The following is a 25,305-nucleotide window of genomic DNA, read 5'->3' on the forward strand; positions in this document are numbered from 1 at the left end:
TTTTTGTTAGTTTGTTTTGTTTTTATTTAATTTTCTTTTCTGTTTTATTTTAGTTGCACTTTATTTTTGGTTTAGTAAAATATGAAAATAGCCCCAAAAATAGTGTGTCAAAATAATCCACTGTTCTAAGAAGTTTTACCTCAGAAATAAAATAGTTTAGTGTTTGGTAAAATATATTAGGAGTATAACTAATTGTTTTGATGTAGTTTTAATCACTTTAGTGTATTTAAATATCTTATAAAGATGTTGTTTCTCCACCAATAATATCCATGATTTATTTGTCATATTAAGAACATTTTAGTTTTGACCTTTGAAAACTTTAATTGTTTGACTTGATTTTAAATTTGAATTTGAATCATTTTTGAACCATCGCGAGATTAACAACAGTAACCGAGGTTACATGGCATCATTAGCGTGGAATTACTGTAGCCTAAATATCCGGGCGTCACAATAATAAAGCAAATTGGGTTTCTTTCGTCCGTCATGACATTTTTCAGAAAAGTTCCTCTATTTCAGAGAATTCAACCCGCAGTCCTATTTTAAGTTAAACCGAATCGTTATTTTCATATTTTACACAAAAGTTCCTGTCTTTTCTGGAAATCAATCCGCCGTTCGGATTTAAGTCACACCCGAACCGTTATTTTAAATTTTTCGAAACCCCCCCTGATGTTTTAGGTAATTCATTCACGGATCATATTTTTGTCAAACAAATGTTTTTTAAAATCATCCATATCTTTTAAACCGTAACTCCGATTTAAACATGTTACATATGAAATTTGATTAGAAAAATATGTAGAATATAAATATGAGATTATTTTTACCTGTTAAGTATTTTTAAATATTATTTTGAAATATATTTGAGTCAAACCAAATGATTTTCTAAATTATCTGTATCTTTTAAACCGTAACTTCGATTTTAACATATTGTATATGACATTTTATTAGAAAATTATGTGGAATCTAAATATGATGTTAATTCTACCTGTTAAATATTTTTAAAATATTGTTATGGAAGCAAACTTTCATACCAGCGGCGATCCGGATTGCAAATAAACACCCCACTATGACCATATACGGAAAAGCAAACATCGATAACTACACATGCATACCTCTGAAAAATGTCGCAGGAGAAAACAACAGATTTCTCATCGCGAGAGTGAGAGAAAGCGAGCGAGAGAGGGAGAGAGGGAGAGAGAGAGAGAGGGAGAGGCAGGAGAGTGGGAGAGAGAGACGCCTTAGGATTAACCATATTCAACACACGTTTTTTGTTATTTTGTGTGAATACCGAGGCTATCGAGGGTGAGAAGAAGGATAAGCGGCAAAACAAATATGATGCCTCGCAAAAATAAAGAAGATGGACCTATTGTGGTCTTGAGTGATAGTTGTTGAGTTAAGAGCATATGTTATGTTTTCTCTCCCGTTGCAACGCACGTGCTCTTTTGCTAGTTCCTATAAAATCCCTATCCTATAAACCAAAGAAGGCCTGAGCTACCTCGCAGCTTCCTGCTAAGGCAGCGTTATTAATTTTGCCTTCCAGGTCAGAGGACCAGATGTCTTCCTGTTTCAAACTTCAGATGGGATATGTCAGCGAAATCTGTCAGTTTTCTTTTCATGAAGCTTGTCAATTTGAATCATGTCGATCCCATGGATGATCAATCTGGGATGCTCGTAATGCAAAAGTCTTCTGCGATGATTACATCCTCTAGAAGACTAGAACTCATGAAAGTACCATGCTCTCGTAGTCGGCGACGGACCGGTCATCGCCGAGCTGGGCGAGCGCCCTCCGCGGCCTGCAGCCCCCTGATGGTGATCCTCCCAGCGGGCGATCTAACCTAGCCCCCGCCTCTTGTTGGTTTCCTCTCGCCGCCGGGCCAACACCTCGAATGACTCCTCAGATCCTCCTCCTGGCCGTTCACAATGATATGGACGAAGCTATATTGTAACGGCACGGCTATTTGTCAGTTGCCTGAAAAACGTTGTACTATGTGAGCAGCAATTTGTGGTTGGATGATCAGTGGGGCGTCTTCAGTGGAAGATAATATTCCGTCGACAACTAGACGTCTATGGTGACTTTGTCAATCTTAAGGCCACCAGCTTAGTCTCCCATAGATGCTCACAGGGATGAGATTTGCATGCTTGTGTTCATACAGATGAGTACATATATGTATATATTTGAGCGTTTGCATGTGTACTATTTCTAAAAGAGGTTAAACTAACCCATGTTCGGGTTTATAAGTCCCTCTTGAATTTTGAGCATAACTTTGACCCAAAATTTAAGTAATAATTATGAATTCTATAACAAAAAAGTATATAATTGAAAACACTTTTCAAATGCGAATTCAGCGATATACTTTTTGTGGCATGTAAGTTATATTTTGTTAGTCAATTTTCTAGTCAGATTTGGACTCAAAAGCTGAGGTGGATAAACTCGCATAGAGAAAATTTGTAGCAGTAACTTTTTTTTAAGGTTATCCAACAGTAGCTAGGTGCGGCAGTTGCAAAGCCTTCTCCGGTACCGTTTCGAGAGAGGAGGCTACCCGCGGGCGATCTAACCTAGCGGCCGCCTCGTGCTCATTTCCTCTCGCTGCCGTGCAAAGCCCTCGCGGCGCTGGCGGTGGAGGAGAGGTTGCTTCTCATCGGAAGGCGAATGGTCGATATGGAGGAACTTAGGGGCTGCGGCCGGACGACGATAGTGATGTGTGGGTGGATAATGGATGTCAACAGACGATGATCGATGGGGGCGTTAGTGATCCATCACAGTGATCTTCAACGGCGGGCTGACCTGGCTAGGTCACCGAAGAAGAGGGAGTTGGTGCATTGTTTTGTATGACGGTGAGCTCGACATCGCATGCAGACCCGTCGTGCAAAGACATATGCAATTTTTTCTTCTAATATTCTTTCGGGAGTCTTCGAATTTGGTTTGGCGCGACGAGGTGGCGGCACTGTTCCCGTGTAGGAATATTGTTCTCCCCACTCTTTCCGTGTTCCCTTGGTGTGTTTATCATTGGCGAAGGGCATGTAGAGTTGCGTCTCCGATGGGTCTTTCGTGATCCGGTCAGTTTAGGTTTTCCTGGATCTGTCTGGATTCAGTCGGCGTTCGTGGTCTTTGGAGTTTCCACACGCCTTTATCGACATTTTCTTCTCTGGAATGACGATTTGCTTCGCAGTTCACGGCCGATGGCATCTCCTAGTCTGCACAGATGACTTCCTAGCCGTTGCTTTTACAAGCTTCTGGATTTCAAAAAGTTTTCTTCGCTAAGGCGGAGGCCCGGAGGCGACATCAAGCTATGGTCACGGTACACCATCGCTGGATGTAGGAGGAAGAAGACTTCCGCACCCCAAGAATTTGAAAGTAATTTTATTTTTCTGCATGGGTGTGTTTGTAAGGACCTGTAATACTTAATATATGGCCTTGGGCCCTTCCCAAAAAAGCTAGGTGCACTAGTTTTTCACAACATGTGTGTGTGTGTGCACGCGCTCGTATACATCTGTGAGAGAAGAGAGGGGAGAGAAAGTCTGGGAAGGCAACACCACCACGTGAGATGCAATTCATCTTCGACGTGGCCATGGACAGTTAATCTTTGAAATTGATGTTTTATTTGAACACTAGGTATAAACACAAATGTGCACAACAAGTTTTATATGCAATCTACTTGTAAATTATATTGTTGTCTAAAAGTTACACTACTATATGTGTGTTTTTGTATACTGTGGAACGGTGCAAATTTTATATAGTCTGTGTCAAAGTTTTGTCATCATTTAACATAAATTATTTTTTTCTTTTTTCGAGTATCCTTGATTATTCTATTTTTTTACCAGAGTACCCTTTCTTTATTCTACCTTACAAGAACTCATATTTTTGTCATAATTCTAGTTTATTCTACCAAATAATGCCGGAACTTCCGAGAGAATCACTCTGATATCGCTACAAAAAAGTGTTCTCAGAAATGAGCTATCATGAGTGAAGATTCATGACTTTCAAGCCAAATGATCAATCTTATGGCCGCATTCATGGCATGGTTTATTCAAATGATCTCATATTTTGCACAATGGTGCATCTTGGAATTCCAAACAATGTTGCTTAAGGGAGTTTTCATTTTCTTTGCATGAAAAATCAATTTTCTATTTTCCGAGTGCCCGAAATGAGTTTTTTTTGTGAAGGACCTACCATATATTTGTTGAAAAATTGGACCAAATCAATTTTATAAAATACTAGGACATATTTAATGCATAATTAACAAAATGGTTGGGTGTCAAAAGTCTTGATCCACCTCTGGTGAAAAAGATAAATTTCTGCGATTCAATAGGAAGCGGGTCAAATTTGAACTGCAGCTACCTTATTGTTTGCTCTTTATTTTTCCCAAAAATCATTTCTAGGTATATAAGTATCTATTTAAGAATAAATACATGGTTTGGTGGCGATACGTCGAGTTTGGGATGGTGGCCCAAGGCCCCAACTCCAAAGCGTGTAAACTCGCATGCCCGTCGCGTGGTCACCGCGTGACCTTGGCGTTGACATGCGTTCTGGGAGGTCTAGACATGTCTAGTGGGTTGGGAACTCCCCAGGTAGGTGTTAGGAAGAAAATTACAACAGAAGTATCTCACGAGGAGACCGACCTATGCTCAAAGATGAATTAGCAACCAAGTGTTTGATTAGCGGTATGGGAAATGCACATGACCAATGGGCGTGAGTTTTGGCTAAGTATGATCATCTACTAAGAGGAATGTCTTCACAAATTTTCAGCTCAAAAGGAGGATCCTAGGTGGTACTTGCTTTGCAAAGTACCACACTGGACAAAAATATGAATGTTGAAGTTGGGCTCAAAATAATGAATGGATTGAGTTGAAATTTGGTGGAGGATGGTTATTTGGGCATAGGAAACACTGTAGAAAATTGATACCATTTGGACATGCCAAAGTGGTACTTCCTTCACAATGCTCTTCTTTGGACAAAAACTTGGGAAAATTAGTGAGAGAAATTGGATGAATGAAATGATCTCAAATTTGGTGTAGGTAAGTTACATAGGTATGGTCATGCGCTTGTAAATTTTCAGATCATTTGGGTAAGCGTAGCTACTACTTACTTCATAAAGCTTATCTCGAGGTAGAAACTTTGGAAATTTCCAGAGAAAGATTTACCAGGAAAATGGAGCTGAATATTATCATGTGGCGATGATTTGGGTATGGAAGAATGCCCAAAAAATTTGAGGGTAATAGGAGGTTCTAGATAACACTTGCTTTGCAACGTGCAAATCTGTCCATAAAATATAAATTAAACCTGGGCTCACGTAGATGATTTGAATGAGCTTCAATTTGGAGGAGGGTGATAATTTAGGCATATGAAGGAACCGTATAAATTTCATGTCATTTGGATATATAAAAAAGGTACTTCCTTCACAATGCTTTTAGGTGGACAAAAACTTTGAAAATTTGCTGAGGAAGATTTGCTAGGAGAATGGAGCTAAATTTTGTCATGAGGCAATGATTTGGATAGGAAAAAGTGCCCAAAAATTTCAAGGGCAATCAAGAATATATAAATAGCACTTCCTTCATAAAGTGCTGTTGTGAACAGAATAGGAAAATGAATATTGTTGAATTATTTTTGAACTAGGCAAGGAAGGATTTTTACATATTTGATGGAGATATGACCCAAAGAATTTATGATATATTTTTAGGAATTTTGAGAATGACAGAAATATAGGTTGCTTCACAACCTAGGGCAAAAATTGACACATGGACATGACACATAGGCAAAATTGACGAGGTGGCGCCAAGTCATACCAACCCACCACAATTTACAAGGTTATGACCATCTATATTGGTCATGATCAGCTAGAAATAAGGCAGCAGACTAGTGTTGTCTGCTTTATGACCATTTCGTGTAAAGAAATTATGACTTTTCTGATCAAAATGGTCGATATAGTTTAGGGTTTGGAGCCGCCGAACAGCTTTTGACCAATTGGTCTCAAATGGTCATAGATCTATGACCAATTTTTTCAGGGTCACTGACAGAAGATCACTAGTTGACATATTTCTTGTAGTGTATCGAGAAACACCTATGATATCAAATAGCTCGAAGGTACTAGATGAAAACGGGTTTGAAGGTACCAAATAAAGGATAGCATGTTTCTGCCACCGCACAATCAGGTGCTCAGAAGTACTGAGGTTGACAGAACACCTACGAAAATGATGGAAAAAATGGCTAAGTCCTAGCCCGGAGGTAACTAGGTGACACCGTCGGGTGGTGGCCCACCCGTAGTGATCCTAACACCACACTACAACTAAGGGCACGAAGGGGCACTCATAGCCTCACATGGCACCATGTGTTTCCCGATGTATGGAGAAATCGGTGGGACGAGAATTATAGAGGCAAAGATAGATCTACCATCTATTAGGACGACCAATCAACGTAGAAACTTTGGCACACATGCACTTTTTTGTTGTTGTTGCTAATATTCTATTATTCAACGTGTACATTAGTTCTGTCGAATCTATACTACTCCCTCCGTTCCTAAATACTTGTCTTTCTACACATTTCAAATGACTACTACATACGGATGTATGTAGACATATTTTAGAATGTAGATTCACTCATTTTGCTCCGTATGTAGTCATTTGTTGAAATGCCTAGAAAGACAAGTATTTAGGAACAGAGGGAGTACTATATAGTGTAACAGTTGTGAATTGGACCTATAGATCAATCCTAACCATTGATCTGCTAAATCTAACTGATTACTAAACAGTAAGACTCAGCTACCTGCGAGCCTTCACAGCCATTTGGAGCTCCCAGCCTTCGGATCGCTGATTTGCTGTAACGTACGCACATGATTTCGTAGTTCACGTGCTAAGGCCGTTTCACCGGCCGCTGCTCCACAGTCTCACGTTAACTGGGCCGTAGATAAGCCCAGTCGAAAGTGCAAACCCATTCACACGCTAACAGGCCAGTCGTCCAGGTTTTCTGTTCCCAGCGATATCCCCCGCTGCTCCTCTGTTCGTTCGTCCGCAAAGCGCCGCCGCCGTCCTACGTCCCGTGGGCAAGCGCGTCTGCCTCCACTGCTCCTCTACTGCGCGACTGCCTCGGTGCCCTCCACTCACCCTATAGTCTCTTCCGCATGATGGTCGTTGATTTACCGGGAGGATGTAAAAGAATGATGAGGTGACGGCAGTGGCATTCTTGATGACCAAATCGAGACGGTGCCGCCGGTAGCACAAGCTATGTGCTCAAGGCGTTGGCACATTGCCGCGAAATCCACAGGTAGAGATGCTCCTAGGGTCCGGCTGGTTGCACGTGAAGCGGGCGCACATTATATGTTCATTCTTGTGCTGATGGTTATATTGCTTTTCCTTGCTGATTGATTTCTAATCACGTGGGTCTACTACTGGGAAGTATGATCATGCCAAGTGTCAATTTCGTACTAATGTCTTCATTGGAAAAAGCTAAAGATATGTTACATCCCCTCCCGAATGGTTTTTACTCCCTCTGTTCACTTATATAAGACGTTTTAGTAAATTCAGGCAGTGTACTAAACAGTTCAAACTCAGCTGTCTGAAACGCCTTATAAAAACGAACGGAGGGAGTACTATATTTCGTGGCCTCTCCCAAGTTGGCATGCCTTTGGCTCTTGTGCTTATAGGTTCATGTGATATATCAAAATTCTTTTTTCATCCTTAATAAGATATAAATGTCTTATAATTTGGATTTCAGCTACAAAAGAATTATTGAATCCTTACAATTCAAATGCATATTATATCAGACTTTCCACTACTCTAGCGTATATGCAAGGGATAATGTAATTACTATTTTCTGCCTTTTTATTTATAGCTGCATTGAAATGTATACATTACTGTATGATAATGGGCGGTCCTTTGATCCTAACTGTATCAAAAAAAATTTTATTAGCATATCTGTTGAAAATACCAGTTTTTCAATAATAAACTCTTATCACTGACTTTTGGTTTTCAATCGCGTTCCAAAAAGTTAAGTTCTTACATATGTCCAGACTATATTAATTATAATTAGTTGTCTGCTTGTATGTACTATTTTGTGTCTGGTTTTCATTTCTTATATGCATACAATGTAATATGAACTATCTGAATTTTATAGTGTGTTGCAACAATCTACAAATTTCAACCAATTATATAATTCTTTTCTGAAAATGAACGGACGCGGCAACGCGCGCCTACATGTTCTAGTGAACAGTAAAACATGGATGTCTCCATCCTATTGTAGAACCATCGCGTCCCATCCTTCCTGGGAAAGGAAAAACCCATAACTAATGCCTCCTGGGCCATGTTGCAGCCTGAGCAGAGGAGACATTAAGCCCAAGCGAGATGGTCTGGTTAGGTTAATGGGAGAGAGTAGAATACCACTTTATATTTCTTCTATGTGTCACCATCAGTGCGATTGTGTACTACTCCTCTATAAAGAAATATAAGGGTACTTTTGTTATACTTAATTTCTGCATTTGTATAATGACATTTGTGATTTTGTAACTAAAACCACTCTGTAATTTAAGACAGCATTGCACGTATATACATACTAGTAATTATTAGGTTTTGTATGTACCTGTCACAGAAGGCATCGGGTCGATTATATTGACGCTATCTGTTAGAGGATCAACAGACATATTACGGCTCACGTGTAGAAAGAAGCTGAATGATTGTGATGCAATTGTAAATCTTAATTGTATTGTGATACTGTGTAAGATTTGGGGGAGAAAGTAACTGAATCTTGCTTCAATAGTATATATGCCTGGGATTCTGTAAATGCTGAGCTACCTTGCAGCTTCCTGCTAAGTCAGTGTTATTAACTCAGCCTTCCAGATGAGAAGACCAGACCTCTTCGGCTATTCCCATCTAAAATTTCAAACGGTGCACCACAGTGAAATGTGTCAATTTTTGTTCATGGAACTTCTCATTTTTCACTCCCTTACAGCCATTTCGCAGAGATGAAGCTCTGGAGAAAACACAGTCTTCTGTAAAAAAAAAATACTGAAGAAAAATAAATCAAGAGTATAGCTTCATTGATACAATGGTGTCACTTGTGAGACACCAAACAACACAAGATGAGATAGCAAATCTGTAACGATCTGCATGGGCTCATCTGGATGCAATGTAGAGTATGAACAACCACCACTGGCATGAAGCCAGCTCTACCTAGCTAGCCAGCTAGCTCATCATCCTCTGGAACTCATGGAAGTCGAGGCCGCCGTCGCCGTCGACGTCGTAGGCCCGTATCATGGCCTCGCAGTCGGTGACGGACCGGTCGTCGCCGAGCTGGGCGAGCACCCGCCGCAGCCCCCTGGCCGTGATCCTCCCGGCGGGCTGGTCCACGGCGTTGAACACCTCGAACGCCCTCCTCAGGTCCTCCTCCTGGCTGCCCTCCCCCCTCTCCATCAGCGCCACGAATCCGGCGAAGTCGAGCAGGTACCCGCCTTCCGACGACGAGGACGGCACCGTCAGGTCGTCGCCCATGGACGCGAAGAAGGCGCTCAGCTCAGCGCCGGAGATCTTCCCGTCGTTGTCCCTATCGAAGTGCTGGAAGATCCTGCGCAGCTCCGACTTCCTGCTGCTGCCGGTGCCGGACGACCTCCTGCTCGAGGACGACCGAGCGACGGCAGCACCGGGGCTCGCCACGTCAGACCGGCCACAGAACAGCGGCAAGCCGAACCTGAAGCTGCTCTTTCCCGTCAGGCGCTTGGCCGGCTTCGAGATGCTCACGTTCGCCATGAACTGAACCTTGCGTACGTCACAACTCACAAACACTAGAAGATCACTGAAGAAGTGCACTTGTCCAATGCTAAATTGCTAATGCAGCTGTGGAAGAAAGGTATGCCATGAGCCTCCTTTTATAGGTGCTCGGCTGGGAGCTTGGGATGCCAAAACCGGAGCAGATTTGCAGGAGCTGCCATCTTTGTGTGTGCGTTTGACCGGTCATGAAGAGAAGTTCGTTGGCAACTGCCTCGCCTTCCTCAGATACTGTCAGCTACTCCCCATAGGGCAACGTGATCACATGGCTCGCGATCCGAGCGCCGCCGTCCAACCAACAACGATATCTCCGATCGAGACAGCGCCCTACTTCTTTAGTGCTTCTCCTCAGTTCAGCGACTGACAACTGAGACACCTTCCACTGAGAATTTTAACTCTTGGCAGTTTGCAGGCCTTCGGAAACTGTCAGGGAAAGCGCAAGTGATACAGTAGTATCTCTTCTTTCACGAGGTTGGGACGATGCAGATTTTGAATATTGGAAACTTATGGGTTCAGTGATAGTATCAACCGATCACAATGCTGATTCTTGATCTGGCTTTCTTCAAATGTCAAGTTTGGAAGGCAAAAAAAAGGAAAAAAGAAGAAGAAGATGGATACTGAGATTTCAAAAGAGATCTCCTTACTGCAGCTTGGGGAGCAGGGAAATCTGAAATTCTAATGCGATGGTTCAACAACAATGCAACCGCTGAACCTCCATGTGCCTCTCATGGATGCCATCAACCGCTAGGAGTTAGGAATTGTGCAAGTCACATGTTTGTGTGGCACCACCACATGGCACTAGATGCTGCTGCTTATCATCAGTCGTTGGTAGATAAATAACCCACCTGAAGCTCATCATTGGGTTCCCGCATCCACTAGAAGAATCTTCCTGCTAGTTTATGCGCATCGTTAGTTTGACCAGAATGAAGATTGTCAGGTACCAACTTGGCATTCAAAACACAAGGTGTTGATACCCCCAAGTTCATCGCACCGACCACAAATATAAGGATAGAAGGTTCATCACAACCAAGCATGTACTATAATTTTTCCAATGAGTCTGTATGACTCCAGAAGTTAAAGCATGTTACAGAAAAATTCAGTAGCTCTTTTTCCGGAAAACAGAGAAACTCCACATCGGTTAATGTAAGCGAAGTAATCTTCATTGTTGCAAAGTACCAATCTATAAAAAATTGAAATAGAGAACTAGTCTTAGAGGGAAGAACAACATGTTACATATTACACTCATGCAACATTAATCCTATTGCTAGACCTTCATTCAAACCGGTTGAACCTAACTCACCGGTTGAACATAACCCGAACTACCACCATCCAAGTGGCACACAGAGAGACCAAAGAATCACATGTCTCCACACATTGTAGCGAGTAAACCTATACAAATTTGGAACTATTTTTTTTAGAAAATTATCATTACAACAGGGACGTATATATAAAGCACACATGCCTACCTGGATTTGAACCTTAAGCTGTCTATTTGCCCCCTATAACCGATTCTTAAACACATTTGAGAAAAATATCAGCGAGGGCAGGAGCCACGAACACAGTCTGACTCAAAAGCATGCGAAAGGACAGGAGAGAAACAAATATTGAATTGTTTCCTCCATATTGCAATAGCAACACTTCTGAATGAAGGAAGTAATAATTCGGCTTTCGTTGGTTTGACCGAGGAAAAATAAGAAGCATTGTGCATCCAACGAAACATTTCTACATCTAGCTACCTGTTAAGTTGACTACATTAACCACTGAACCAAATTAACCATGAAGGCCATTCTCACTAGTTAGTGTTTGTCAAAGCTAACATTCACCGAAACCCCCGTTATAGCATCTGCTAGTTAACATTCAACATGTTTTCTCTAAACAATGTTGGATAGTGCTCACTAAGTGGACAATCAACCAGCCATGAGTTTCTAAAAACGTGTGTTAGTGCCATTCATACGGTAGAAGAAATCATATTTGATCCACTTTAGTCGGAATCATAGGGCTTCAAAACAAGTTGTGATAATGTTTTAGAGCGGAAGTATTTGTTTCATAGTAGCTCTTGCCACACCATGTTCTCATCTAATAACTTAAGCAACCATTTGTAACTTTGATATTCTCCACTGCTAGTACACTTTTTAATGACATCGAGGCCCATAGTTAGATTTTAGTAATTAATGATGAGAAATCAAGGGACTAGTATGTGTGAAGTGTATGAACAAGATTGATTATCACAAGTGAAAAAGGAAAAGAAGGAAAACTTTAGGCTTCCGAGAAGTATATTGTGTGTTGGTGATATTATTGAGTCACAAAAGCCACACTATTTTAGAGGAGGTGTTCGAGGTGAACAATAAGTGATCATTGCTCTATCTTTTCTCGCTACAAAAAGGAAAAAAAACAAATCATAAGTCGATTTTGAGCTGAAAACAACGGGACGCTAGACTATGTGGGGTGTGAACCCTAGTGTGATGGATATGAATAAGGGCGCTAGGGCGTTTGTTGATGGTAAGGATACCTACTCAGACGAGTTTCTACGGATTCCCAAGTCATGCACCCGATAGACACTCGTAGAGGATAAGCACATGTGAACTATGTCGGGGATCTGGCAATTATGGGAGAACATTCCCCATAGTAGTGGATCACCTAATTGTATCATATTCCATGAAGATAGCTACCGAACAACTGGCTCCTGCCTGCCTATACAAGGGACATGATAGGCCCTCCCAAAGGATAAAGACACATGGAAAGCATTATGTGCATAATCTAGTGCTTTGGATGAGTTCAACACTACTATAATCCCTTCATTGATCAATAAAGATATATAGGCAAGATGTAGTGCTATTACCCATTTGGGGCATGAACCTGGTAAAATCACCATGCCACCTTCATCGTTGGTGAGTTCCCTTTGGGCATCACCCATCCCTCTACTTCCTTCCACAACTAAACATAGATAGTAAGATCGACGGTGCATTAATCGTCGATATTTAGAGCATTGTTTGGACCTATGTTTAGGGTTGGTTGCTCTGTGAGGTGGGCTACCTGAGTAGTAAATCTCGGAGTGTCCAAACCAAACCTATGTCTGGGAGTATCTGGCCTCGCTCGCTTCCCTTGCCGAACTATCGGGGCTAATGCCAAGAATGTTCACAGTCGGACTATTCGGGGCTTATGCCCCGTACTATCCGGATGTTGTTTTCCCCTATTGAAGTTGGTTTGACCAAGTTGTTGACCTACTAGAACATAGTACCCCCAAACAATCTGTGATTGATGGCTCAGATTCTCCATGGATGTTGGCTCAACTGCTCGTGGTTGCTCACTCGGAGATCATAGGTGTATTAAAGTCATGTAATTCTTATCTTGGATATAGATTTATACATAATGTTGTGTCCCCCTTTGCACCCAACTCTTTGTCTAAATTTGCATCCTTTGAGCACTCCCGGCCACCTCCAACCAATTTGAGCCAACCCTAAGTGGAAATAGCTCTTGTTCTCTGAAGTTAGACGAATGGTCGCCAAATGTGTGGGAGCGACGTACCCGGCTGACTTGCATATCCAACATCTTCTAGGTAGAACTTATCATCAAGGATATTGATCCCATTAGGTCGAGCCATGTTTTAAGCAAGAATGTTTACATCACGGGTTGATCCTTCCCAACCAGCTAACATATATGTGAACTTGAGATCGAAATCAACATCAAGAAGCATATTCTAGCTAGTGTTGTGCTTGGTATCCCCATATGTTGTAGCTTGTGACCTTGCACTCTAGCATCAATTGTGCCAATACAATCCTATGATGGCATGAACAAACATGTATGGTTTAGAACAATACAATCATGTCATGGCATGAACTAACAGTTAGTATTGCTCCCCTTGAAATATCGATACCATTTGCAGCTCGTTCATATCTTCAACGAGTTAGACCAACATGTGATTTAATTATCTTTCCTCTCAGCTCTCTAATCGCAGAGAAGACCTACTTGAAATACAAGGATACCTGAATGTGTTATCACTCTGAACCTTTGGTTATGACCTACAACATGAAGGAACATTGCTACACTTGTAGTTTCACAAAGGTGTGGATGCTATCTTTTAACAACAACTTTTCCCTAAACGCCTTCACCAGTTGGGCAAAGGGAGCCCTTCTCATTTCTAGCATGTCCAAACCTTTGCATCATTACGAATGTAGATGTAGTTCACACTCTCTATCCTCTCCCTTTCTCGGGGAAACATTGAAGCATATGTGACCACACTCCTGGAATTGCGACGAACCGTTCTCTTGTGGATTGTAGGATCGATACGTATGTCTAGAGGGGGGTGGGATGAATAGACAACTAAGAAAAAGGACTCTTTTCCCAAATTTTAGTTTCCTTGGCAATTTTAAGATTTTCGATGGTAATCTAAGTGAAGGAAATATGCCCTAGAGGCAATAATAAAGTTATTATTTATTTCCTTATATCATGATAAATGTTTATTATTCATGCTAGAATTGTATTAACCGGAAACATGATACATGTGTGAATACATAGACAAATAGAGTGTCACTAGTATGTCTCTACTTGACTAGCTCATTGATCAAAGATGATTATGTTTCCTAGCCATAGACAAAGAGTTGTCATTTGATTAACGGGATCACATCATTAGGAGAATGATGTGATTGACTTGACCCATTCCGTTAGCATAACACTTGATCGTTTAGTTTATTGCTATTGCTTTCTTCATGACTTATACATGTTCCTATGACTATGAGATTATGCAACTCCTATTTACCGGAGGAACACTTTGTGTGCTACCAAACGTCACAACGTAACTGGGTGATTATAAATGTGCTCTACAGGTGTCTCCGAAGGTACTTGTTGGGTTGGCGTATTTCGAGATTAGGATTTGTCACTCCGATTGTCGGAGAGGTATCTCTGGGCTCACTCGGTAATGCACATCACTATAAGCCTTGCAAGCATTGCAACTAATGAGTTAGTTGCGGGATGATGTATTACGAAACGAGAAAAGAGACTTGCCGGTAACGAGATTGAACTAGGTATTGAGATACCGACGATCGAATCTCGGGCAAGTAACATACCGGTGACAAAGGGAACAACATATGTTGTTATGCGGTCTGACCGATAAAGATCTTCGTAGAATATGTAGGAGCCAATATGAGCATCCAGGTTCCACTATTGGTTATTGACCGGAGACGTGTCTCGGTCATGTCTACATAGTTCTCGAACTCGTAGGGTCCGCACGCTTAAAGTTTCGGTGACGATTGTATTATGAGTTTATGTGATTTGATGTACCAAAGGTAGTTCGGAGTCCCGGATGAGATCGGGGACATGACGAGGAGTCTCGAAATGGTCGAGACGTAAAGATCGATATATTGGACGACTATATTCGGACATCGGAAAGGTTCCGAGTGATTCGGGTATTTTCGGGGGTACCGGGGAGTTACGGGAATACGAGGAAAAGTAATGGCCCTCATGGGCCAAGTGGTGGAAGAGAGGAGGCAGGGCGCGCGACCCCCCTAGCCCAAACCGAATTGGACTAGGGGGCCGGCCCCCCTTTCCTCCTTCTCCTCCTTCTCCTTCCTTCTCCTTCTCCTCCTTCCTTTCCTCCTCCTAGTAGGAGTAGAAAATGAAGGAAATATGCCCTAGAGGCAATAATAAAGTTATTATTTATTTCCTTATATCATGATAAATGTTTATTATTCATGCTAGAATTGTATTAACTGGAAATATAATACTTGTGTGAATACATAGACAAACTAAACGTCACTAGTGTGCCTCTACTTGACTAGCTCGTTAATTAAAGATGGTTATGTTTCCTAACCATAGACATGTGTTGTCATTTGATTAACGGGATCACATCATTAGGAGAATGATGTGATTGACATGACCCATTCCATTAGCTTAGCACCCGGTCGTTTAGTATGTTGCTATTGCTTTCTTCATGACTTATACATGTTCCTATGACTATGAGATTATGCAACTCCCGTTTGCCGGAGGAACACTTTGTGTGCTACCAAACGTCACAACGTAACTGGGTGATTATAAAGGAGCTCTACATGTGTCTCCAAAGGTACATGTTGGGTTGGCGTATTTCGAGATTAGGATTTGTTAGTCCGATTGTCGGAGAGGTATCTCTGGGCCCTCTCGGTAATGCACATCACATAAGCCTTGCAAGCATTGCAACTAATGAGTTAGTTGAGAGATGATTTATTACGAAATGAGTAAACAGACTTGCCGGTAACGAGATTGAACTAGGTATTGAGATACCGACGATCGAATCTCGGGCAAGTAACATACCGATGACAAAGGGAACAAAGTATGTTGTTATGCGGTCTGACCGGTAAAAGATCTTCGTAGAATATGCGGGAGCCAATATGAGCATCCAGGTTCCGCTATTGGTTATTGACCGGAGACATGTCTCGGTCATGTCTACATTGTTCTCGAACCCGTAGGGTCCGCACGCTTAACGTTACGATGACTGTTTTATTATGAGTTTATATATTTGATGTACCGAAGTTTGTTCGGAGTCCCAGATGTGATCACGGACATGACGAGGAGTCTTGAAATGATCGAGACATAAAGATTGATATATTGGACGGCTATATTCGGACACCGGAAGTGTTCCGGGTGATTTCGGAGAAAACCGGAGTGCCGGAGGGTTACTGGAACCCCCCCGGAGAAGTAATGGGCCTTATGGGCCCTAGTGGAGAGAGAGAGAGAGGGGCGGCCAGGGTGGGCCGTGCGCCCCCTCCCCCTCTGGTCTGAAATGGACTAGGAGAGGGGGGCGGCGCCCCCCTTTCCTTCTCCCTCTCCCCTTCCTTTCCCCCTCCTAGTAGGAGTAGGAAAGAGGGCAGTCCTACTCCTACTAGGAGGAGGACTCCTCCTCCTTGGCGCGCCCTAGGGCCGGCCGGCCTCCCCTCTTGCTCCTTTATATACGGGGGCAGGGGGCACCTCTAGACACACAAGTTGATCTTCAAGATCGTTCTCTTAGCCGTGTGCGGTGCTCCCCTCCACCATAGTCCTCGATAATATTGTAGTGGTGCTTAGGCGAAGCCCTGCGACAGTAGAACATCAAAATCGTCAACACGCCGTCGTGCTGACGGTACTCTTCCCCGATACTTTGCTGGATCGGAGTCCGGGGATCGTCATCGAGCTGAACGTGTGCTAGAACTCGGAGGTGCCGTAGTTTCGGTGCTTGATCGGTCGGGCCGTGAAGACGTACGACTACATCAACCGCGTTGTCATAACGCTTCCGCTGTCGGTCTACGAGGGTACGTAGATTACACTCTCCCATCTCGTTGCTATGCATCACCATGATCTTGCGTGTGCGTAGGAAATTTTTTGAAATTACTACATTCCCCAACAGTGGCATCCGAGCCTAGGTTTTATGTGTTGATGTTATATGCACGAGTAGAAGACAAGTTAGTTGTGGGCGATATAAGTCATATTTCTTACCAGTATGTCATACTTTGGTTCGGCGGTATTGTTGGATGAAGCGGCCCGGACCAACATTACACGTACGCGAGACTGGTTCTACCGACGTGCTTTGCACATAGGTGGCTGGCGGGTGTCAGTTTCTCCAACTTTAGTTGAACCGAGTGTGGCTACGCCCGGTCCTTGTGAAGGTTAAAACATCACCAACTTGACAAACTATCGTTGTGGTTTTGATGCGTAGGTAAGATTGGTTCTTGCTTAAGCCCGTAGCAGCCACGTAAAACTTGCAACAAACAAAGTAGAGGACGTCTAACTTGTTTTTGCAGGGCATGTTGTGATGTGATATGGTCAAGACATATGCTAAATTTTATTGTATGAGATGATCATGTTTTGTAACCGAGTTATCGGCAACTGGCGGGAGCCATATGGTTGTCGCTTTATTGTATGCAATGCAATTGCGCTGTAATGCTTTACTTTATCACTAAGCGGTAGCGATAGTCGTGGAAGCATAAGATTGGCGAGATGACAACGATGCTACGATGATGATCAAGGTGTCGCGTCGGTGACGATGGTGATCATGACGGTGCTTCGAAGATGGAGATCACAAGCACAAGATGATGATGGCCATATCATATCACTTATATTGATTGCATGTGATGTTTATATTTTATGCATCTTATCTTGCTTTGATTGACGGTAGCATTTTAAGATGATCTCTCGCTAATTATCAAGAAGTGTTCTCCCTGAGTATGCACCGTTGCGAAAGTTCTTCGTGCTGAGACACCACGTGATGATCGGGTGTGATAGGCTCTACGTTCAAATACAACGGGTGCAAAACAGTTGCACACGCGGAATACTCAGGTTATACTTGACGAGCCAAGCATATACAGATATGGCCTCGGAACACGGAGACTGAAAGGTCGAGCGTGAATCATATAGTAGATATGATCAACATAGTGATGTTCACTAATGAAACTACTCCATCTCACGTGATGATCGGACATGGTTTAGTTGATTTGGATCACGTAATCACTTAGAGGATTAGAGGGATGTCTATCTAAGTGGGAGTTCTTTAGTAATATGATTAATTGAACTTAAATTTATCATGAACTTAGTACCTGATAGTATCTTGCTTGTTTATGTTTGATTATAGATAGATGGCCCGTGCTGTTGTTCCGTTGAATTTTAATGCGTTCCTTGAGAAAGCAAAGTTGAAAGATGATGGTAGCAATTACACGGACTGGGTCCGTAACTTGAGGATTATCCTCATTGCTGCACAGAAGAATTACGTCCTGGAAGCACCGCTGGGTGCCAGGCCTGCTGCTGGAGCAACACCAGATGTTATGAACGTCTGGTAGAGCAAAGCCGATGACTACTCGATAGTTTAGTGTGGCATACATTACGGCTTAGAATCGGGACTTCAACGATGTTTTGAACATCATGGATCATATGAGATGTTCCAGGAGTTGAAGTTAATATTTCAAGCAAATGCCCGGATTGAGAGATATGAAGTCTCCAATAAGTTCTATAGTTGCAAGATGGAGGAGAACAGTTCTGTCAGTGAGCATATACTCAAAATGTCTGGGTATAATAATCACTTGATTCAATTGGGAGTTAATCTTCTAGATGATTGCATCATTTACAGAATTCTCCAATCACTTCCACCTAGCTACAAGAGCTTCGTGATGAACTATAATATGCAAGGGATGAATAAGACAATTCTCGAGCTCTTCGCAATGCTGAAAGCTGCGGAGGTAGAAATCAAGAAGGAGCATCAAGTGTTGATGGTCAACAAGACCACTAGTTTCAAGAAAAAGGGCAAAGGAAAGAAGAAGGGGAACTTCAAAAAGAACAACAAGCAAGTTGCTGCTCAGGAGAAGAAACCCAAATCAGGACCTAAGCCTGAAACTGAGTGCTTCTACTGCAAGCAGACTGGTCACTAGAAGCGGAACTGCCCCAAGTATTTGGCGGATAAGAAGGATGGCAAGGTGAACAAAGGTATATATGATATACATGTTATTGATGTGTACCTTACTAAATGCTCGCAGTAGCACCTGGGTATTTGATACTGGCTCTGTTGCTAATATTTGCAACTTGAAACAGGGACTACGGATTAAGCGAAGATTGGCTAAGGACGAGGTGACGATGCGCGTGGGAAATGGTTCCAAAGTCGATGTGATCGCGGTCGGCATGCTACCTCTACATCTACCTTCGGGATTAGTATTAGACCTAAATAATTGTTATTTGGTGCCAGCGTTGAGCACGAACATTATATCTGGATCTTGTTTGATGCGAGACGGTTATTCATTTAAATCAGAGAATAATGGTTGTTCTATTTACATGAGTAATATCTTTTATGGTCATGCACCCTTGAAGAGTGGTCTATTCTTATTAAATCTCGATAGTAGTGACACACATATTCATAATGATGAAGCCAAAAGATGCAGAGTTGATAATGATAAGTGCAACTTATTTGTGGCACTGCCGTTTAGGTCATATCGATGTAAAGCGCATGAAGAAACTCCATACTGATGGACTTTTGGAACCACTTGATTATGTATCACTTGGTACTTGCGAACCGTGCCTTATGGGCAAGATGGCCAAAACACCGTTCTCCGGTACTATGGAGAGAGCAACAGATTTGTTGGAAATCATACATACAGATGTATGTGGTCCGATGAATGTTGAGGCTCATGGCGGATATCGTTATTTTCTCACCTTCACAGATGACTTAAGCAGATATGGGTATATCTACTTAATGAAACATCAGTCTGAAACATTTGAAAGTTCAAAGAATTTCAGAGTGAAGTTGAAAATCATCGTAACAAGAAAATAAAATTCCTACGATCTGATCGTGGAGGAGAATATTTGAGTTACGAGTTTGGTGTACATTTGAAACAATGCGGAATAGTTTCACAACTCACGCCACCCGGAACACCACAACATAATGGTGTGTCCGAACATCGTAATCGTACTTTACTAAATATGGTGCGATCTATGATGTCTCTTACTGATTGACCGCTATCATTTTGGGGTTATGCTTTAGAGACGGCCGCATTCACGTTAAATAGGGCACCATCAAAATCCGTTGAGACGACGCCTTATGAACTGTGGTTTGGCAAGAAACCAAAATTGTCGTTTCTGAAAGTTTGGGGCTGCGATGCTTATGTGAAAAAGCTTCAACCTGATAAGGTCGAACCCAAATCGGAGAAATGTGTCTTCATAGGATATCCAAAGGAAACTATTGGATACACCTTCTATCACAGATCCAAAGGCAAGACTTTTATTGCTAAATTCCGAAACTTTCTAGAGAAGGAGTTTCTATCGAAAGAAGTGAGTGGGAGGAAAGTACAACTTGATGAGGTAGCTGTACTTGCTCCCTTATTGGAAATTAGTACATCAAATAAACCGGTTTCTATGACACCTACACCAATTAGTGAGCAAGCTAATGATGATGATCATGAAACTTCAGAACAAGATACTACCGAACCTCGTAGATCAACCAGAATAAGATCCGCACCAGAGTGGTACGGTAATCCTGTTCTGGAAGTCATGCTACTAGATCATGGTGAACCTACGAACTATGAAGAAGCGATGGTGAGCCCAGATTCCGCAAAATGGCTTGAAGCCATGAAATCTGAGATGGGATCCATGTATGACAACAAACTGTGGACTTTGGTTGACTTGCCCAATGATCGGCAAGCAATTTAGAATAAATGGATCTTCAAGAAGAAGACTGACGCTGACGGTAATGTTACTATCTACAAAGCTCGACTTGTCGCAAAAGGTTTTCGACAAGTTCAAGGGATTGACTACGATGAGACCTTCTCACCCGTAGCGATGCTTAAGTCTGTCCGAATCATGTTAGCAATTGCCGCATTTTATGATTATGAAATTTGGAAGATGGATGTCAAAACTGCATTCCTGAATGGATTTCTGGAAGAAGAGTTGTATATGATGCAGCCGGAAGGTTTTGTCGATCAAAAGGGAGCTAACAAAGTGTGCAAGCTCCAGCGATCCATTTATGGACTGGTGCAAGCCTCTCGGAGTTGGAATAAACGCTTTGATAATGTGATCAAAGCATTTGGGTTTGTACAGACTTTTGGAGAAACATGTATTTACAAGAAAGTGAGTGGGAGCTCTGTAGCATTTTTTATATTATATGTGGATGACATATTACTAATCGGAAATGATATAGAATTTCTGGATAGCATAAAGGGATACTTGAATAAAAGTTTTTCAATGAAAGACCTCGGTGAAGCTGCTTACATATTGGGCATTAAGATCTATAGAGATAGATCAAGACGCTTAATTGGACTTTCACAAAGCACATACCTTGACAAAGTTTTTGAAGAAGATCAAAATGGATCAAGCAAAGAAAGGATTCTTGCCTATGTTACAAGGTGTGAAATTGAGTAAGACTCAATGCCCGACCACTGTAGAAGATAGAGAGAAAATGAAAGATGTTCCCTATGCTTCAGCCATAGGCTCTATCATGTATGAAATGCTTTGTACCAGACCTGATGTGTGTCTTGCTATAAGTCTAGCAGGGAGGTACCAAAGTAATCCAGGAGTGGATCACTGGACAGCGGTCAAGAACATCCTGAAATACCTGAAAAGGACTAAGGATATGTTTCTCGTATATGGAGGTGACAAAGAGCTCATCGTAAATGGTTACGTTGATGCAAGCTTTGACACTGATCCGGACGATTCTAAATCGCAAACCGGATACGTGTTTACATTAAACGGTGGAGCTGTCAGTTGGTGCAGTTCTAAACAAAGCGTTGTGGCGGGATCTACATGTGAAGCGGAGTACATAGCTGCTTCGGAAGCAGCAAACGAAGGAGTCTGGATGAAGGAGTTCATATCCGATCTAGGTGTCATACCTAGTGCATCGGGTCCAATGAAAATATTTTGTGACAATACTGGTGCAATTGCCTTGGCAAAGGAATCCAGTGTTCACAAGAGAACCAAGCACATCAAGAGACGCTTCAATTCCATCTGGGATCTAGTCCAGGTGGGAGACATAGAGAGTTGCAAGATACATACAGATCTGAATGTAGCAGACCCATTGACTAAGCCTCTTCCACGAGCAAAACATGATCAGCACCATAGCTCCATGGGTGTTAGAATAATTACTGTGTAATCTAGATTATTGACTCTAGTGCAAGTGGGAGACTGAAGGAAATATGCCCTAGAGGCAATAATAAAGTTATTATTTATTTCCTTATATCATGATAAATGTTTATTATTCATGCTAGAATTATATTAACTGGAAACATAATACTTGTGTGAATACATAGACAAACTAAACGTCACTAGTGTGCCTCTACTTGACTAGCTCGTTAATCAAAGATGGTTATGTTTCCTAACCATAGACATGTGTTGTCATTTGATTAACGGGATCACATCCTTAGGAGAATGATGTGATTGACATGACCCATTCCATTAGCTTAGCACTTGATCGTTTAGTTTATTGCTATTGCTTTCTTCATGACTTATACATGTTCCTATGACTATGAGATTATGCAACTCCCGTTTGCCGGAGGAACACTTTGTGTGCTACCAAACGTCACAACATAACTGGGTGATTATAAAGGAGCTCTACAGGTGTCTCCAAAGGTACATGTTGGGTTGGCGTATTTCGAGATTAGGATTTGTCACTCCGATTGTCGGAGAGGTATCTCTGGGCCCTCTCGGTAATGCACATCACATAAGCCTTGCAAGCATTGCAACTAATGATTTAGTTGCGAGATGATGCATTACGAAACGAGTAAAGAGACTTGCCGGTAACGAGATTGAACTAGGTATTGAGATACCAACGATCGAATCTCGGGCAAGTAACATACCGATGACAAAGGGAACAAAGTATGTTGTTATGCGGTCTGACCGATAAAAGATCTTCGTAGAATATGTGGGAGCCAATATGAGCATCCAGGTTCCGCTATTGGTTATTGACCGGAGACATGTCTCGGTCATGTCTACATTGTTCTCGAACCCGTAGGATCCGCACACTTAACGTTACAATGACAGTTTTATTATGACTTTATATATTTTGATGTACCGAAGTTTGTTCGGAGTCCTGGATGTGATCACGGACATGACGAGGAGTCTCGAAATGATCGAGACATAAAGATTGATATATTGGACGGCTATATTCGGACACCGGAAGTGTTCCGGGTGATTTCGGAGAAAACCGGAGTGCCGGAGGGTTACCGGACCCCCCCCCCCCCGGATAAGTAATGGGCCTTATGGGCCCTAGTGAAGAGAGAGAGGGGCGGCCAGGGTGGGCCGTGCGCCCCCTCCCCCTCTGGTCCGAATTGGACTAGGAGAGGGGGGGGGCGCCCCCCTTTCCTTCTCCCTCTCCCCCTTCCTTTCCCCCTCCTAGTAGGAGTAGGAAAGAGGGGAGTCCTACTCCTACTAGGAGGAGGACTCCTCCTCCTTGGCGCGCCCTAGGGCCGGCCGGCCTCCCCCCTTGCTCTTTTATATACGGGGGCAGGGGGGCACCTCTAGACACACAAGTTGATCTTCAAGATTGTTCTCTTAGCCGTGTGTGGTGCCCCCCTCCACCATAGTCCTCGATAATATTGTAGTGGTGCTTAGGCGAAGCCCTGCGACAGTAGAACATCAAGATCGTCAACACGTCATCGTGCTGACGGAACTCTTCCCCGATACTTTGCTGGATCGGAGTCCGGGGATCGTCATCGAGCTGAACATGGGCTAGAACTCGGAGGTGCCGTAGTTTCGGTGCTTGATCGGTCCGGCCATGAAGGCGTACGACTACGTCAACCGCGTTGTCATAACGCTTCCGCTATCGGTCTACGAGGGTACGTATATTACACTCTCCCCTCTCGTTGCTGTGCATCACCATGATCTTGCGTGTGCGTAGGAATTTTTTTGAAATTACTACGTTCCCCAACAGGAAAGGGGAGTCCTACTCCTACTAGGAGGAGGACTCCTCCTCCTGGCGCGCCCATAGAGGGCCGGCCGGCCTCCCCCTTGCTCCTTTATATACAGGGGCAGGGGGCACCTCTAGACACACAAGTTGACCAGTTGATCTCTCCCAGCCGTGTGCGGTGCCCTCCTCCACCATATTCCACCTCAGTCATATCGTAGCGGTGCTTAGGCGAAGCCCTGCGTCGGTAGCAACATCATCACCGTCACCACGCCGTCGTGCTGACGGAACTCTCCCGTGGAGCTCTGCTGGATCGGAGTTTGCGGGACGTCATCGAGCTGAACGTGTGCAGAACTCGGAGGTGCCGTACATTCGGTACTTGGATCGGTCGGATCGGGAAGACGTACGACTACTTCCTCTATGTTGTGTCAACGCTTCCGTTGCCGGTCTACGAGGGTACGTAGACAACACTCTCCCCTCTCGTTGCTATGCATCACCATGATCTTGCGTGTGCGTAGGAATTTTTTTGAAATTACTACGTTCCCCAACAGTGGCATCCGAGCCTAGGTTTTATGCGTTGATGTTGTGCACGAGTAGAACACAAGTGAGTTGTGGGCGATATAAGTCATACTGCTTACCAGCATGTCATACTTTGGTTCGGCGGTATTGTTGGATGAAGCGGCCCGGAATGACATTACACGTATGCTTACGTGAGACTGGTTCTACCGACGTGCTTTGCACACAGGTGGCTGGCGGGTGTCAGTTTCTCCAACTTTAGTTGAACCAAGTGTGGCTAGGCCCGGTCCTTGCGAAGGTTAAAACATCACCAACTTGACAAACTATCTTTGTGGTTTTGATGCGTAGGTAAAAACAGTTCTTGTTAAGCTCGTAGCAGCCACGTAAAACTTGCAACAACAAAGTAGAGGATGTCTAACTTGTTTTTGCAGGGCATGTTATGATGTGATATGGTCAAAACATGATGCTAAATTTTATTGTATGAGATGATCATGTTTTGTAACCGAGTTATCGTCAACTGGCAGGAGCCATATGGTTGTCGCTTTATTGTATGCAATGCAATTGCGCTGTAATGCTTTACTTTATCACTAAGCGGTAGTGATAGCCGTGGAAGCATAAGATTGGCGAGACGACAATGATGCTACGATGATGATCAAGGTGTCGCGCCGGTGATGATGGTGATCATGACGGTGCTTCGAAGATGGAGATCACAAGCACAAGATGATGAT

General features: G+C 42.9%; 1 protein-coding gene across 1 annotated transcript; it reads right to left on the reverse strand.

The window, feature by feature from the left end:
- Positions 1–9,002: 9,002 nt before the first annotated feature.
- Positions 9,003–9,805, reverse strand: LOC123107883 (probable calcium-binding protein CML41). The gene has a single exon (XM_044529781.1). The coding sequence runs from the start codon at positions 9,727–9,729 to the stop codon at positions 9,169–9,171; it is 561 nt and encodes a 186-aa protein (XP_044385716.1). The 5' UTR covers positions 9,730–9,805; the 3' UTR covers positions 9,003–9,168.
- Positions 9,806–25,305: the final 15,500 nt, after the last annotated feature.

This window comes from Triticum aestivum, chromosome 5A, assembly GCF_018294505.1.
Source record: "Triticum aestivum cultivar Chinese Spring chromosome 5A, IWGSC CS RefSeq v2.1, whole genome shotgun sequence".
NCBI lineage: Eukaryota > Viridiplantae > Streptophyta > Magnoliopsida > Poales > Poaceae > Triticum > Triticum aestivum.

Bases quoted from the DNA above. Each gene is read 5' to 3' on its own strand.
- LOC123107883 (XM_044529781.1), bottom strand. From the start codon at position 9,729: ATGGCGAACGTGAGCATCTCGAAGCCGGCCAAGCGCCTGACGGGAAAG.